We start from the raw sequence: 14773 nt of genomic DNA, 5'->3' as shown, positions 1-14773 counted from the left end.
CTCTCAGCACAGGCCCGTGGGGCTGGAGGCACTGCCTGGGGCTGTGGGGCTCCCGGCTCTGACACCAGGTGGGGCACGAGGTGCCGGTGCTGGGGTTGGGGTCAGGTCCCCCCCCCCAGTGCTGCTGCCCAACCCAAGCACCTGTGGTGCCACCACCGGCCCCAGCCTGCAGTGGCGGCAGGCTACAGTGAGAGCAGGGTGCTGCCCTCCTGGAGCACCAGGAACAGCCTGAGGTCAGTGGTGGCACCAGGCTCTTCCTGGTGCTCGGGGCGGATGGCAACCTGCTCTCGTCCCACACGCAGATCCAGGGGCACACTCCCCAGCCCGCAGCCCTCCCGTAGGGTGCACGTAGCAGCAAGAGCCACGCCCCGCACCCGCTGACAGCTCCCCCTGCTTCGTTCCCTGCTGCAGCCCCAGGAGCGGCCGACAGGCTGCACCGTGCCCCTCCCCCTGCCCATTCCCTAGTCCCTCCTTCAACACCGATTTTTTTCCCCCCCCGATTTAAACTGATTTCCGGCTTCACCCCCTTCTTCCTTTTACCCCAGTTTCATCCTGGTTTTTATGTTTTGAAGATAACCACCCCAAAATTCCCAGGTTTTTAAAAAAATAAAAACCAAGAATGCGGAACACTATGCATTAATTAGCAACCTGGGTATTGTTCCTGGCTCTGCGGCTGACCTGCTATAAGATTTTAGATGAGTCACTTCACCTTTCTGTTTTAGTTCCCCTTCTGTTCCTGTTCCCAGCCATTGTATTTCTTGTCCATTTAGACTGCAAACCACTTGGGCAGGGCCTTTCTCTTCACAACATTGTAAAGAATGGGACCCAGTTTCTGTTGAATTATTAAAACACAACCATAATATGCATTATTAATAAGATGGAAGCCCCATTTTTGAAAGGCATTTAAAATAAACCTAGACCATACTCTAGAAACTTAATTGAGGAACCTGGGTTCTGTTCCTAGCTCTGCAGCCGACACTGAAGTGGGCAGGCTAAGGTAACAGGCCTCTTTCCCCTCCAACTTCCATAATTCTACATAGATAGCACATAGCAACTACAGTCTTACACAGTCAATAAATGATCCAAAAGCACTTGACCAATGTCTTCATTCCCACTTAAAAGCATAATTAAATAATTAACCTGGGAAGAGTTCATTACTTTAAAGCTGCTAATTACAGCTGGTCCAAGGCTAATAGCATTTCACTGATTCTTCATTGAATGCTGCTTCATTTGGAAATGCCCATCTGCTTGCAGTAAACAAATGGGAGAAGTCTGGTTAAAAGGATGAGGTGTTGCTCTGATGAGTCATACATGTAGCAAAGGTCTAAGGCAGGAGTGAACTAAATATGGCCCACAGGTCATATATGGCTCACTTAGGAATGTTATCCAGCCCATGACACAGCGGGGCTGGGGCAGGCCAGCAGCAGGACTCACTTCCTGGTGGTGGTGGCTCCTTCCAGCTGCTCCCACCGGACCTGGACTCACTGCCCAGACACCCCAGTGAGTCCACCCCACACCCACTGCTGGGGGCAAGACCTGCGCAGACAGGGTGCACAGCCAGGCCGTGGGTGAGTGAGGAGCAGTGTTTGGGAGTGGGACAGGCAGGTGAGGCTGGGATCATGAAGTGAGATCACAGGGTGGTGACAGTGCAGGGCCAAGGCAGAGCCATGATCAACTCCCCACGTGCCCCTGTGATGACCATGTTTTCCGCGGGTAGGTGCATGTGGGGAGCAGATTATGGCTCTGCCTCAGGCCCCAGCCTGGCCCCATGCTGTCACTGCACCACAATCCTGGGGTTACTGTGGTGATCAGCTGGGACCCACAGGAGCAGGGCAAGTGGCCAGGTGGACAGGATGGGGCCACTTAGGGAGTTTTGGTGAGCTGTTGCACTGGAGTGGGGAGGGGGTGCTGATAATTGCATATCATTGCCCACCCCTGGTCTAAGGAGTTTGCAAGAAGGTGAGAGCCTGCTGGTGGAAGATGAATTCTCAAAGACTACATTTGTATGGGAAAATAGAAATAGATAAGAGTGATTAGGCCCAGAGTACTGAAATTGTTTTGGCAGGTTTGCACTTTGGCCTGTGACCAGCAACATTTGCATAAGGTGTTACCAGGGAAGACAGCTTTCCTGAGAGGTCATTTGAGTAAACCAACTCATTACCATCATAAATGCAAAGGAGCTCTGGTAGCTGGCACTAGGAGGGGCAGAGAGTGAGGAAGAAAAAGTGAGTGCTTTCAGGTCCATTTCAAACTCCTAGGCCTTCCACAACAATGCAGCCATCAAGCAGGTAGGAGGGCTTCTTGCCTCCATCTGGCAGCAACATAGCCAAGCAGTTTCTGAGACAGAGACAACAGCAAAAATGATGTTCTGAATCACATGGCCTTCCTGTGGTGCAAAATTTGCAGGTAGCCAGTGAGCTGCTACCCTCTGTGCAGCCTAAGCCTGATGCAGAGTCTGTTGAATGCTCCTGCCAGGCTTTAAATACGGCCCTGGAAAGGACTCCACAAGGTTTTCCATAGCTGATGTAGTAATTGAATCGCCTTTGTTGCCCATTTGGTTTGTGACACTGTCTTATGAGCAGTGCAGCTACATGCTGTACAGAGCGTTAGAGCTTTCCTTTGGTTGTCATTTCAGTCCTAAGGAGACAAATTATCTTGATTTTAATCCTGGTATAAATCTGGATTCACTCCACTGCAGTCAACAGAGCTGCTGGGGTGTAAAGTGAGAAGGTTCTCTCAGATTCCCGTGTCTATGAGATGGCCCTGAAATCGCCTCATAATGTGTCATGTCCAAGGATCCTGGTTTTCCTTGATAAAAAATTGCAAATTTTCTGATAAAAAAATCACAAATTTTCTAATAAACCCCCCCAAATCCATGACTAAACATAAAGGCCCTGCCATAGCCCCCCTGCTCATGCCTCTCACTCCTCCCCAACAGCCTTGCTGGTGCCCCTCACCCCCTACCCATAGCCCTTGCCAGAGGGGCCCCCAGCTGCCAAGACTATGGAGCCAGGGACCCGGGTCTGCAATGCCCTGCCCCCAGGAAGAGGTGGTGGCTGCTACAGCGGAGCAGAGCCCAGCTCTCCCCTGCTGCCTGCCATGGGCTCAGGTTGCTCCCTGCCACAGCACGCACTCCCCAGGGGGTGGGGGGACTCACACCCCGCAGATCTGTGCACAGGACAGGGATGGGAGCAGGCATGGGCTGCATGCTGTGGGCTCGGGCTCCCGCCCTGCTGCCCTCCCCCAGGGCCTCCGCAGCCCAGAGGGTGCGACCCAGCGGGGCAGGGAACAGCATAGCCACACAGAGAAGCTGCATGCCACTGCAATCTCTGCACTGCCTTGGCAATTCAGCCCCTGTGTTCGCGGCTCCAGTAAAGGCAACGGCGCAGAGTTGTGCCCCTCAAAGCTGCCGCACATGTGAGGGATGCATCACCAGGGCAGTGCGGAGCTCACAGCAGCAAGCAGCTTTCCCCACCCCGCAAATGAGCTGCCTGTGGCCCCATCCTGCTCCCCGCTGGGGCACTGCAGGCACACAGTGTGACCCTGGGCCCCAAGCCCCATGCACTGCCCAGCTAGACTGCAGCCCCAGCCTTGCCCAACTCCTCCCCTCCTTCCCTATGGGGGCTCAATTGTACCCCCCCCCCTTACCTGTGGGAGCTGCTCTCCAGGCTGCCTGGCAGCCATGTGCGTATCCTCTGCCTCACCACCCTCCTCCCTCTCCCTCCCAGCCCCCTGCAGGCTGGAACTCTGCCAGGCTGCAGAAGGCTCGCTGCAAAACTGCAAAATCCATGTGTTTCACTGCTAAGATGAGAAATCTGCCTTTTACTCCAGTAAGAAAGGATATTCGCGTTTTACTCTGTTTTTCCATGGGAAACAGAAAGCCCAGATCTCTCGTCATGTCCCAGCAGCACACTGATGGTCTCACCTTGCCTTTGCTTGGCCTGCTTGTGGTTGGCCATTTTACCCCCTGGAATACCCAGCCACCACATGGAATAGCGCAGCTGGGCCATTCCCCCTATGATCCTGGCACTTACATTTCACTTCCTTTCCACCTGGGTTTTGCATATTGGATTCCAGTCAGAAAACTGTGATGTTCCTGGAACTGATATGTGAATGATGCAGCCATCTAGTGGAAATTAGATGAATGATACTCTGTAGTAGACAGTGAAACCAGCCTTTAAAAATCACCATGAATAGACATGCCCTTTCTTTAAAACACCACTTCAAAGCATTTCTAAGTGCTACCATAAAGTGCAACCTGTATTCAAAGACCCATTTTATCCTGCAGCACTGAGTCAGTTTATATAAAATTACCAGTAACAGAAAAAGGATTGTTTCCTGAAACATTTCAGCCTCACTGTATGTGGTGTATATTAACATATATAATGTATTATTACTGCATAAGAGGCTGAACATACCCTAGGTCTGCACTAAGGGCTTCTCATGGAGTCTGTATCTTGGAGCAGGGGCAGGAAGCAACAGCCCAGAGACTCAGGCTACTACTGTAGGTAAAGCAGGAGGACCAGTAGCTGGGCAGGAGCCTAGTGACCACAGTTTAACCCAGGGGTGGGCAAAATATGGCTGGATCTGGCCCGCCAAAGGATTTTGTCTGGCCAACGGTGGGCCCAGGATCATGGGGTAGGATCAGAGGACAGTGACAGTGTGGGGCTGGGGCCTGGGGCAGAGCCCCGATGCACTGCCCACGCACCCCTGTGACAGGTGCCAGTTCCTCAGGCAGGTGTGTGCAGGGAGTGGATCACGGCTCTGCCCCTGGACCCCAGCCCCACACTGTCGCTGCTCCAAGATTCGAGCCCTGGCTCAGCATGTCTACTCTTAGATGCAGCTCCCCACCCACCTACCTAAGGCTGTGTCCTCAGGGGAGGGCTGGTAGCGAGGTCACAGGTCCAAATGTTATGGTCCCCGTGCCAGTCACCTCTTTCAGGCCTTCTAGTATTGCACCCCTACAGGCACTTGGAGCCTCCTACCCTGAGATGGGTCTCCTTTTTACTTGCCTGCCACGTCTTGCTCGTCAGGAAATCATGGTTGGAATGGGAGGACCCCCATTCTGGCTCTCACCCTAGAAACTGCTTGGAACCACCTGACTTACCTCCCCAAGCCTCCATGGGCTATGCCGGTATTCTCCTGTGCCAGCTTATTCCCAAAGGGAAAAAAAAGGAAGAAGAGACTGGAAATGAAGAAGAAACTAGAAATGAAGGAAAACCCCAGAATAGCCCAACTGGTGCTACACAGGGCTCTTGACTCATGAGTCTGGACTCATGCGTCCCACCAGTCAGGTGCTCACCTCTCACTCTCTGTCTTTGGGGGCAGAGACCCCTGTGGGTCTCCCTCAATCTGGCTCACCAGCTGATGAACGGTAATGTAAGCCAACCCTCAGCCTTTTCAGGGCCCAGATCCCTCACCAGTTGGGGACTGTCAGGGGAGAATCCCTCCTGCTCCCGAGAGTCTCATCGTCCCACACAGTGACGGGACCCATCCTGTACACCTGGCCATGTGCCCTTCCCACGTGGGTCCTGGCTAGTCTCCATGGAGACCCTGGGATTTCAGGGCAGAGGCCTGAGGCAGAGCTGCAATCCACTCTCTCCATCCCCCACCTGCAGAACCAGAGCCTGTTGCAGGGACGTGCAGGGCCCCACCCTTCTGTACCACTACTGGATGCTGCTTCCTGCCCACCCATGGCCTCATCCCATCTGCCCATCTGTGCACAGAACAGACATTTAGGGTGCAGGGTGCTGATGGAGCACGGGAGAGGGAGGTGCTGACCCGGCCGCACCAGCTCACCAAAACTCCCTAAGTGGCCCTCAGGCCCAAATAATTGCCACCCCCTGATTTAACCCCTTGTGGGCTGCCAGTTGGGCAGCCCTAAATTATATCTAAGTGGAAGTAGAGTTGTTAAGGTTACCAGCGCCAGACCACAGACTGTGGACAGTTGTAGCTTCCCCAGCTAATCATAGCAGAAATGAGGAACTGGGAACTGTAGTACATGCACAGCAGTACTTGTTGGGTACTTGTTGGGTAGCCATACTCCAAGACCTTCTCTTAGAGTGTGGAATGGCTGTGAATGCTTTCATAAAATGGGCCATTGCTCCCATTACTCATGCTGTTGGAAAAGCTGGAGCATTTCTGGTGTACACAGTTGCAACTCCAGGCCAGACAGTGGATACTGTTGAGGTAGAAAAGCTTCATCTCTAGCTGCAGCTGAACTTGAGAGTGTGGCTTGTAGTTTCTGCTGTTAATACCTCTGGAGCCCAGAATTTATAGGAATTTTTGTGTTTTAAGATTGGGAAAAGAGTGAAAAGTTTGGGATTTTTGTCTTTTCTTTTGATGCTCCTCAGCTCTGTAAAGCACTGTAACAGAGGCACTTGTTCCCCATAACAACATAGGCCGGATTTATGGTCAATTAATCAGTATTAGTCCCTTCATATTGGTCAGTTTTTAGTAATGTTACTGTAAGCAAAGGGCAATACAAAATATAATGTACACACAAGAATCCTGAAGGTGATAGTAGGAGGAAATGTGAGGAACAGGAATGTAACTCTGCTATGACACTCTTCATCCAGCAATACCAAAGTACTCTGCAAAAGTAAGTTTAATATCTATCATTATCCCCTTCAAGATGAATCTAGTTGGATATTTTAAAATGTGGCACCCAAAGTCCTACGGCAGTTTGGAAAATATTGTCCAATGATGACACGACCAAATTAAGATTTGGGTCTCTGTGCAAGGGAAACCGAATCATAAATTTTTTAGCCTACAGCTTCAACAATCTCACTTACCTTGAGTGTCTCCTCCAGACTCTATTCTGTTCTCTATCTCACTTTATTGTGGTCACTGTCTGCATACAATGAATTTTCTAACAGCTCCTCAGGACAGGAGACCATGTTTTCCCATTGTCAAAACTGCACAGCATAGATGGTAACCAACTGTGATTCTCTCCTGTTAGGCTGAACTCATTGGGAGCTTGTCCCACAAGCTGGAGATCTTGAAAGATGCTAAGGAGAGCCTGCTAGCAGACACTAAGATGAATAATACCCTGGGAGAGGAAGTGGAGCTGTTGATCAGCAACCTATGCAAGCCCAATGAGTTTGACAAATACAAGATGTTCATAGGAGACCTGGATAAGGTGGTGAACCTATTGCTTTCCCTCTCGGGACGGCTGGCTCGTGTAGAGAACATCCTGAGCAGCCTAGATGAAGATGGCAATACTGAGGAATGGGTATGTATCTTTTGTAACCTGGAGAACATTGCTTTTGTTGAGGACTGGACAATGTGTGATCAGAAAAACATGCCTGGGTAAACTGGGATTTTTCAAAGGGTTCCCAATATCTTACAGGGGTGTAGGTTGTAGCTGTGTTGGTCTAAGGACCTATGTCCAGCTAGGCAGGCTAGGTTCTTTGGGTAAATCCAGTATCTTTTATTAGACCAACTCAACTAGTTGAAAAAATTCTTCTCAGCAAACTTTTGGGTTTAAATACCCTTTGTCAGGCTGAGGAAGCATCTGCAGTTGGTGTGTGCTCTCCCTGCATGGAATGAATAGTAAAGAAGCCAGAGGCTGGGCTGGTACACATGCAAGGCAGGCAGTCTGTGAAGATATAAATTGAGGAGACAGTGGGTGAGAAACAGGCTGGGGGGTGGGGGGATATCCAGGGGTTAAAAAATAATGCAGGGGAAAAAAAACAGCACAGCACATACTCAGGCAGTGCGCGCTGTTAAAAAGCAGAGCTGGGCCACCCAGAACTGTGCTGTGGCTGCTGACCAGGCTCTGCACAGCAGAATCACCATGGCTGCGGCCCTGGGAGGTGCCCAGGACCCCAGGTAAGGCTGCTGGAGCCAGCACAGTGCTGGCCCCAGCCTTCCCTACCCCATTCAGGAAAACTTGCTATGTGCCAAAGCACACATGGCCTAGGCATTCCCCAGGGACAAATAGCTGCAGTGCAAGGTGCGCCGCTGCTACTTGTCCCTGGGGAACCAAACATCCATGCATGTCTGGATGTGTCCTGGGTGTCCAATTCTCTTAAGCTACTGTGAAAGTCCTTATATAAATGACTGCAGTCTCCAGAATGAAAGGCAGTAATAGATTGCCTATTCACTATATATACATATTTGTAAACACAGGTCTGACCCCCATTATTCTTGGCTGCTGTTTTGTACAAATGAATCAAATCCCAGGCTTCTTAGCTACTTAAACACATAGCTTTGTTTTTGACTGGACACATCTTACTGTTAGCTGGACAAATAGAAATAAAGGCCAGGTGACATTTTGTGGGACAAACTTTGATCTTCTAGGTCCATCTTAACTAAGTTTTAAGACTCTTTGGCCAGCCAGCTGAAGTTGATGAAGCCAACTCATGCAAGAAATCAGGGCTTGCACTAGTTTTATTTCCAATTAGTTTTTAGCTGCAGTATAGACAGTCTTGTCTGAGATGATTTAGACAGGGCTATTCCTTCCTTGAGCAGGGGATTGGACTAGGTGACCTCCTGAGGGTCCTTCCATCCCTATTTTCTGTGATTTTCTGAATTTCTAGCAGCAATGGCAGCCTATTGACCAAATAGTTTGGGATTTCAGTTCAGTGGAGTTTGAGCCTTACTGGGAACGTCTACACGAGATGCTTTACTGTGCAGTAGACTAATCTATGGCATTCATTCATCAGCAAGCAATGGTGGATATTACAGCTATTCTACTGACTGGTGGTGCATTTTCTCTTGTGGCTGTAAAGACCAATTTTAGACTTGCAGGTCCTGCCACAGTGGTCACAGGTGTGCACGGCCTTAGGGGCTACTGTGCTGGCAGGCTGTTCCCTTTGGTTATGTTGTAATTCGAGTGACCATTTTTCATTGTGATGTTGGACTCCATGATTGAATAGGGAGCACCACTTTGTCCTGTCTCCTTCTAAGGCCTCCCAAAGGTTTGGGTCAATTCCAAAAGCCTTCATATCCTGTTTGCAGATGTCTTTGAAGTGCAGTGTTGGGTGTCCTACTCTTCTCTCCCCACCTGCAATTTGCCCATACAGGATATCCTTTAGGATGCACCCACTTTCCATCCTGCAAAGATGCCCAAGCCAGCATAGGCACTGCTGTTTGAGTAGTGCAGTAAAGGTTAGCAGGTTCAGTTTGGTGATGACCTCTGTGTTGGTGATTGTACTTAGCCACTGGATGTCAAGGATGCACCGTAAATAGTGTAGGTGGAAACTGTTCAGCTTCTTTTCTTGATATGCATATGTTGACCATTTCTCACTGCTATACATAAAGACATTGAGGACACAGGCTTTGTACACAAGCAGCTTAGTTTTTATTGTGAATTTTGTATTGTTTAAGACTCATTTGGAGAGCTTACTGAAAGTGGCAGCTGACTTTCCAATGCACACATTTAGCTCTTAATCCAGTGATAGGTTATCTTTCACTATGGAGCCAAGGTAGCAGAACTTCAGTACTTCACAAGGTGTGTTGTCAAGGCCGATAGATAGTGAGTGGTGAACACTCTGTCTTAGGACCACAGTCTTCTTGATGCTGATCATTGGGGCAAACATCCTGCAAGCATGGGAGAAGTGATTCATGAGTATTTGTAGTTGGCCTTCTTCATGGGCAGTGAGTGCAGCATCATCAGCAAAAAGGAGCTCTGTCATAAGTATGTGCCTCACTTTTGTCTTGGCCTTTAGACATGATAGATTGTAGAGTTTGCCATCTGATCTTGTGTGAAGGTATACGTCTTCCTTCAAGCCATCAAAAGCATAGTGCAGCAACATAGAAAAGAAGATCCCGAAGAGTGTGGGTGCCAGAACACAACCCTGCTTCACTCCACTCTTTATCTCAAACCTGTCAGAGATTGATCCATCAAACTGAACTGTGGCCTACATGTTTTCATAGATGGAGTCTATCCTGCTGAGTAATGTTGCGGTCATTCAGTCTTTACCAAGACCTTAAACAAACCTGCTCTGCTGACATTGTCAAAGGCTTTCGTCAGGTCAACAAATGCTACATACAGGGCACATCTACATGTGACAGTACTTTGCCATAGCATCGCACTATGGTAATGCGGTGTCCATGGGCAAAAACCACGATGCCACAGCTATGTTGCTGTAGCAACATGTTCCCTCATTCACAGCACAGTATGGGCTGTTACTGTGCTATCTTTTATGACAGCGCAGTAACAACGGCACCTTAGTGACACATGTAGACGTGCCCACAGTGGCTTATTTAGTTCTCTGCATTTTTCTTGCAGTTGGCATAAGGAGAATATCATGTCCACTGTTGATCCCCCTGCTCTAAATCTACACTGTGATTCCAGGTAGATGCAGTCATCAAGTTGTTGCAAACATTTCAAGATGACTCTAGCAAAAGCCTTGCCTGTAACGCTGAGGAGAAAGATACCCATATAGTTGTTGCAGTCACCCTTGTCTCCCTTGTTCTTGTAGAGAGTGATGATGTTAGCACCATGCATCTCCTGGGTATTTGATCTTCCTTCCAGGAGCACACTAGGTGTTGATGAACATGTGGTAGCAGGCTAGCCTTCCTATACTGAAGAACCTCAGCTGGGATGCCATACTCCCCTGGTGCTTTTCCACTTGCTAGAGAGTCTATGGCCTTACTAGGTTCTTTGGCTGTAGGTTCTTTGTTTAGCTGTGCCAGTACACTTGGAGTTGGAAGTTGATACACTGCCTCTTCTGAAATGTCTGTTTCATGGAAGTAAAGCTCTAAGTAATGTTCAACAGTGTGACATCTGCTTGTTCTTGTCAGTGATTTTTACTTTGTCATCTCAAGACTTTAGTGATAGTTGGGCCAAGAGCTTTCTTCAGGCTGTCATACATAAATCACAGGTTTCCTGTGTCTGAGGCAAATTGTTCTCTTGACATAAGTCAGTCCAGTACTGGTTTGTGTAGCATCTGGCTGTTTTCTGTACCATTGCCTTGGCATGCTTCAGCTTAGCCTTGGAACTTTCTGTTGGATTCTGGTTGTGTTTCAGGTAGGCTGTGCTCTTGGCTTCACCAAGTGGTAGCATCTATTCCAAGTGTGCCTGAGACCAGGCACACTTCTTTTGAACAATTTCTTTTTCTCAAAAAACTTCTGTCGCTGTGTCCTGGATGACTGCTCGTAGTCCATTCCAAGTTCCTTGAGCGTTTGAAGTTGTTGCTTTCGTAGACATAGGTCCTTTGAAAGTCAAGGCACTTGCTTTGAACTTTTGTGCTGTGTATGTAAATTGTTGGTTGACCCTTATGCTTGGCTCTGTGCAACTTCTTTGATATCACTTGCACTTCATAGAGAGTGGTCTGTGTCACAGATGGCACTGTGATAAGTGTAGGTGGGCGCATCTACGCATTGCCCTATGATGACGTTGTTACTAAACTGTGCTTTAGTACTTCCTTCAGTAACTGTCCGTACTGTGCCATGTACATGGCGCATGATTTGTTTTAGCTACTACTTTACCATAGCAGCGCGCTAAAGCGGTGGAGCCTGCTGCTATGGCAAAGTAGCTTGCAGTCACGTGTAGACCCACATGATCTTTTATCTGTCTTTTGACTTTTGGTCTAGATCCACATGGTCTTATTTGTCTTTTGGTTTTTGGTCTTAACCACACACTAAATGAGGCAGGCAGACTATGGCAGGTCAGCACCATACTGGCTGGAGGTTACCCAGTTTAAGGCAGGCAGTAGCTGACCAGTCAAGTACAATTGGTTCCTCCCACCAACAAAGGTGTCCCATGGCACTCTACACCAATTGAGTTGATCTTATAACCTGTGACTGCCCCCTTCTGCATTGTGCCATGCAAGTAGCAAAGATGGAGTATCCTCTCTGTTCAGTTTTGCCTGAAATGGCCTGGGCAATTGATATGGAGACACTTGAGTTGCATGTATATTAATGTCCCCATCTGGCCTAGCTAGTTGATCCCAAAGGAAAGGCAGAAGTCAGTACATTTGGAGCGAGCTTAGCTGCAGGAGCTGCCAGTATGAAGAAGATATTCAATCTGTCCGCCTTTCGAGGCTCCACTCCTAAACTGGTTTCCAAACAAGGCTGGAGAGCCCAGTCCACCCTGTCATGGCATCCTCCTTTTGATGGCATTTCCTTCACCCAGGGTAAGAACTAGTACCCCCTCTAGGTTGCTCCTCCACCCAAAGCTGTTGGCACCATAGAGGTTGTTAAGCTATTTCCCACTGCCCAGCTCTTAGTGTTGACAGCTGCAGGTAGTACTGTCTATTGTCATAATGGTAACAGGCCTGGCCTGGTTTGACCTGACCTAAGAGTAATCTACTGCGCAGTAAAGTGTCACTATGTAACCATGCACAGCAGCTACTGTGCAGTAAAATAGACTAATGTGGAATTTTCTACTACCTGTAAATTTGCAAATTGCTCCCAGTCAGCCCAGGCAACAGGGGGCAGGAGAACTATCCCCTCCCCTGGGCATCTGCCTGCTTCCCAGCCCCTGCTCCAATCCGTCTGGCAATCCCCCTGGCTGCTGTAAGGGAGCAGAGCAGGGCAGAGCAGGAGTATCCCTGCACTGAGGTGCTCTCATTGGGAGCAGATTTGGTCCTGACAGGAGCACATGTAGATGCACTTTTAAGGAAAGCTAACTGTGCAGTATTTTACTGTGCAGAAAGCTTTCAGCGCATTAATAGCATGAGTAGATGTGCCCACTGAAATGTTATTCTCCTCCTCAGTCTGTGTGACCTTGCATTGCAGAAAGCATAGCTGCAGCCAGAGGAGGGAAGGGATATCTATGGGGAGAGGGACTTAGTGCCATGAGACTAACCTGCTATCTCTGATGTAACAGAGCTCTCTGAATAAAAAGAAGAAGCTGCTGGCTGGCCAGCATGAGGACGCCCGAGAGCTGAAGGAAAACCTAGACCGGCGAGAACGCGTGGTCTTGGAAATCCTGGGCAATTACCTCTCCCAGGAGCAGCTCCAGGACTATCAACACTTTGTGAAGATGAAGTCTGCACTTCTCATAAAGCAACGGGAGCTGGATGACAAAATCAAACTGGGTCAGGAGCAGCTAAAGTGCCTGATGGAAAGCCTCCCTACAAACTTTATCCCCAAGGACACAAGAGCAGCAGCAGTCCTAGCTTCAGCAGTCACTATACCCACAGGGGTCATCTATAGTATATCTCTACCATCAGCTTCTTCACTTTAACCTTTCCCAGCCAAGCCTGGGGTAAACCCCTTCCACTTGAGTTTATTTAATCAGTCTACTTTACAGATGGCTCTCAATAATTAAAACAAATGGCTATAGGTTTAAAAGAATTAAAGGAAGGGTTTTTTTTTTTCATTTTTCTTCCTTCTGCTACCACCCTCAAAGACCAGTTTGAACATTTAAATCAGCCTGGCTCACACTAGAAGGAAAAGAACAATTCCTTTTACTTCAAGGTATAAGGAAGAGACATTTGTTTTTAAGTGGGCTAGCTCATCATGAACAAACACACTGTCTTCCATAACATGACATGGTCCTCTCTGCTGCTACCACCCCACAGTTAGAGTGAGGCACCATCATTAAATAAGGAAGGATCTGAAAGTAGGAAGCCTTAAAAAATAAAAATACCCACCCATACTCCTGCACATTATTGATATTTATATTTTTTTAAAAAGACAGAATGTGTAAGTTTTTGTACATATTCTAATCAATTGCTTGATTCAGCTCTATTCTGTACGTAGAAAACACATTTAATTTTGTATTCTGTGAAAAACTTAGCAAGACTGAACCCCAAAGATAGTCACACACTAGCTTGGAACATCTTTTTATGGTGTTTTTAAAAATATAATAAAAGGCTGCCAGAAAAAATGTCAATCTGTCTCAACCTGTGCTAATGTACTAGTAAGTGTCCTTGCAAAGGAGACTTTGGCCAACAAGAGTAAAATCTATCCTCTCCCAGATGCTGGGACACAATGTATCCCAAATTTAAACAAGCTCTTGTGTGAACCAAGCAACTCAGGCATCAAAGTTCAGATAAAGTTAAGATTCTCTTTTGGTTCTAGACTCACTATTTTTTTAACTAATCAAAGGCATGATCTATGCTTATGATACAATCTGAAGGTTCTGTAGTGAGATGTGTGAGGGAGTCTTTAAAGGGCATTAGCTATACATTACTTTTTCTAAAGAGTTGAAGGACATTCCAGGATTTTTTTTAAATATAGGGATACTTTGTTTGTCCAAACTCACCTTATCTGAAACCCCTCATTGCTTTTAAATGTGTAACGTTAACCAATCTGCATTAAAGTCCTCTGCCTACTCAAAAAAGCTCATTTCTCCATAAAAATATAGTGTCCCTTGTCCTGGTTAGATAAATAAAGTTTTGCTGTTTTATTGTGGGTCTGAATTGTAGGGTTATTGAATTATTTCACAGCCAGTCAAACCTGGAGCAATGAAATTTGCCCAATTTGTACATTACTTTGGCAACATACCAAGAACTCCAGGGCTTTTTTTAAGCTGCATTAAGCAAAGCAGACTGGAAGTGTTCTCCTTTTTAATACAGTGGGTGTTTTTCTCAGTTATGAAACATTGAATTCTGGGATCTGTTTTTCTCTAGCATGCTGTACCCCCTCCATTTCAGAGTAGAGTGGTCATGGGCTGCTTGGTAGAATTCCATGGGCTGCCCTTGAGTCTCAAAACAGAGTTTGGACATTTCTGATCTAATTTCACAGAGCTCTTCTGTTGCTCCTATTTCTTAAACTGTACCCATCTAGAGTGTGTTGTTTTGTTCAACCCATCTTCTTGCATCAGGGCCCCAAACACCAGTGCCATACCAAAACCTCTGATGGGCATAGCTTT

At 47.7% G+C, this 14773-nt stretch overlaps 1 protein-coding gene across 1 annotated transcript in view; it reads left to right on the top strand.

Annotated features, from left to right (window-relative positions):
• SHROOM3 (shroom family member 3) overlaps positions 1-14313 on the top strand; it is a 103872-nt gene extending 89559 nt beyond the window's left edge. The window contains exons 8-9 of the mRNA XM_014595766.3: positions 6962-7234; positions 12782-14313. Of these exons, the coding sequence (XP_014451252.2) occupies positions 6962-7234; positions 12782-13141 (633 nt within the window). The 3' untranslated portion in view covers positions 13142-14313. The remainder of the gene's footprint in view (positions 1-6961; positions 7235-12781) is intronic.
• The last annotated feature ends 460 nt before the right edge of the window (positions 14314-14773 follow it).

This window comes from Alligator mississippiensis, chromosome 2 (genome assembly GCF_030867095.1).
Source record: "Alligator mississippiensis isolate rAllMis1 chromosome 2, rAllMis1, whole genome shotgun sequence".
Classification (NCBI taxonomy): Eukaryota; Metazoa; Chordata; order Crocodylia; family Alligatoridae; genus Alligator; species Alligator mississippiensis.
Note: the sequence above shows the minus strand (reverse complement) of the source record. Positions and strands in the feature narration are given on the sequence as shown.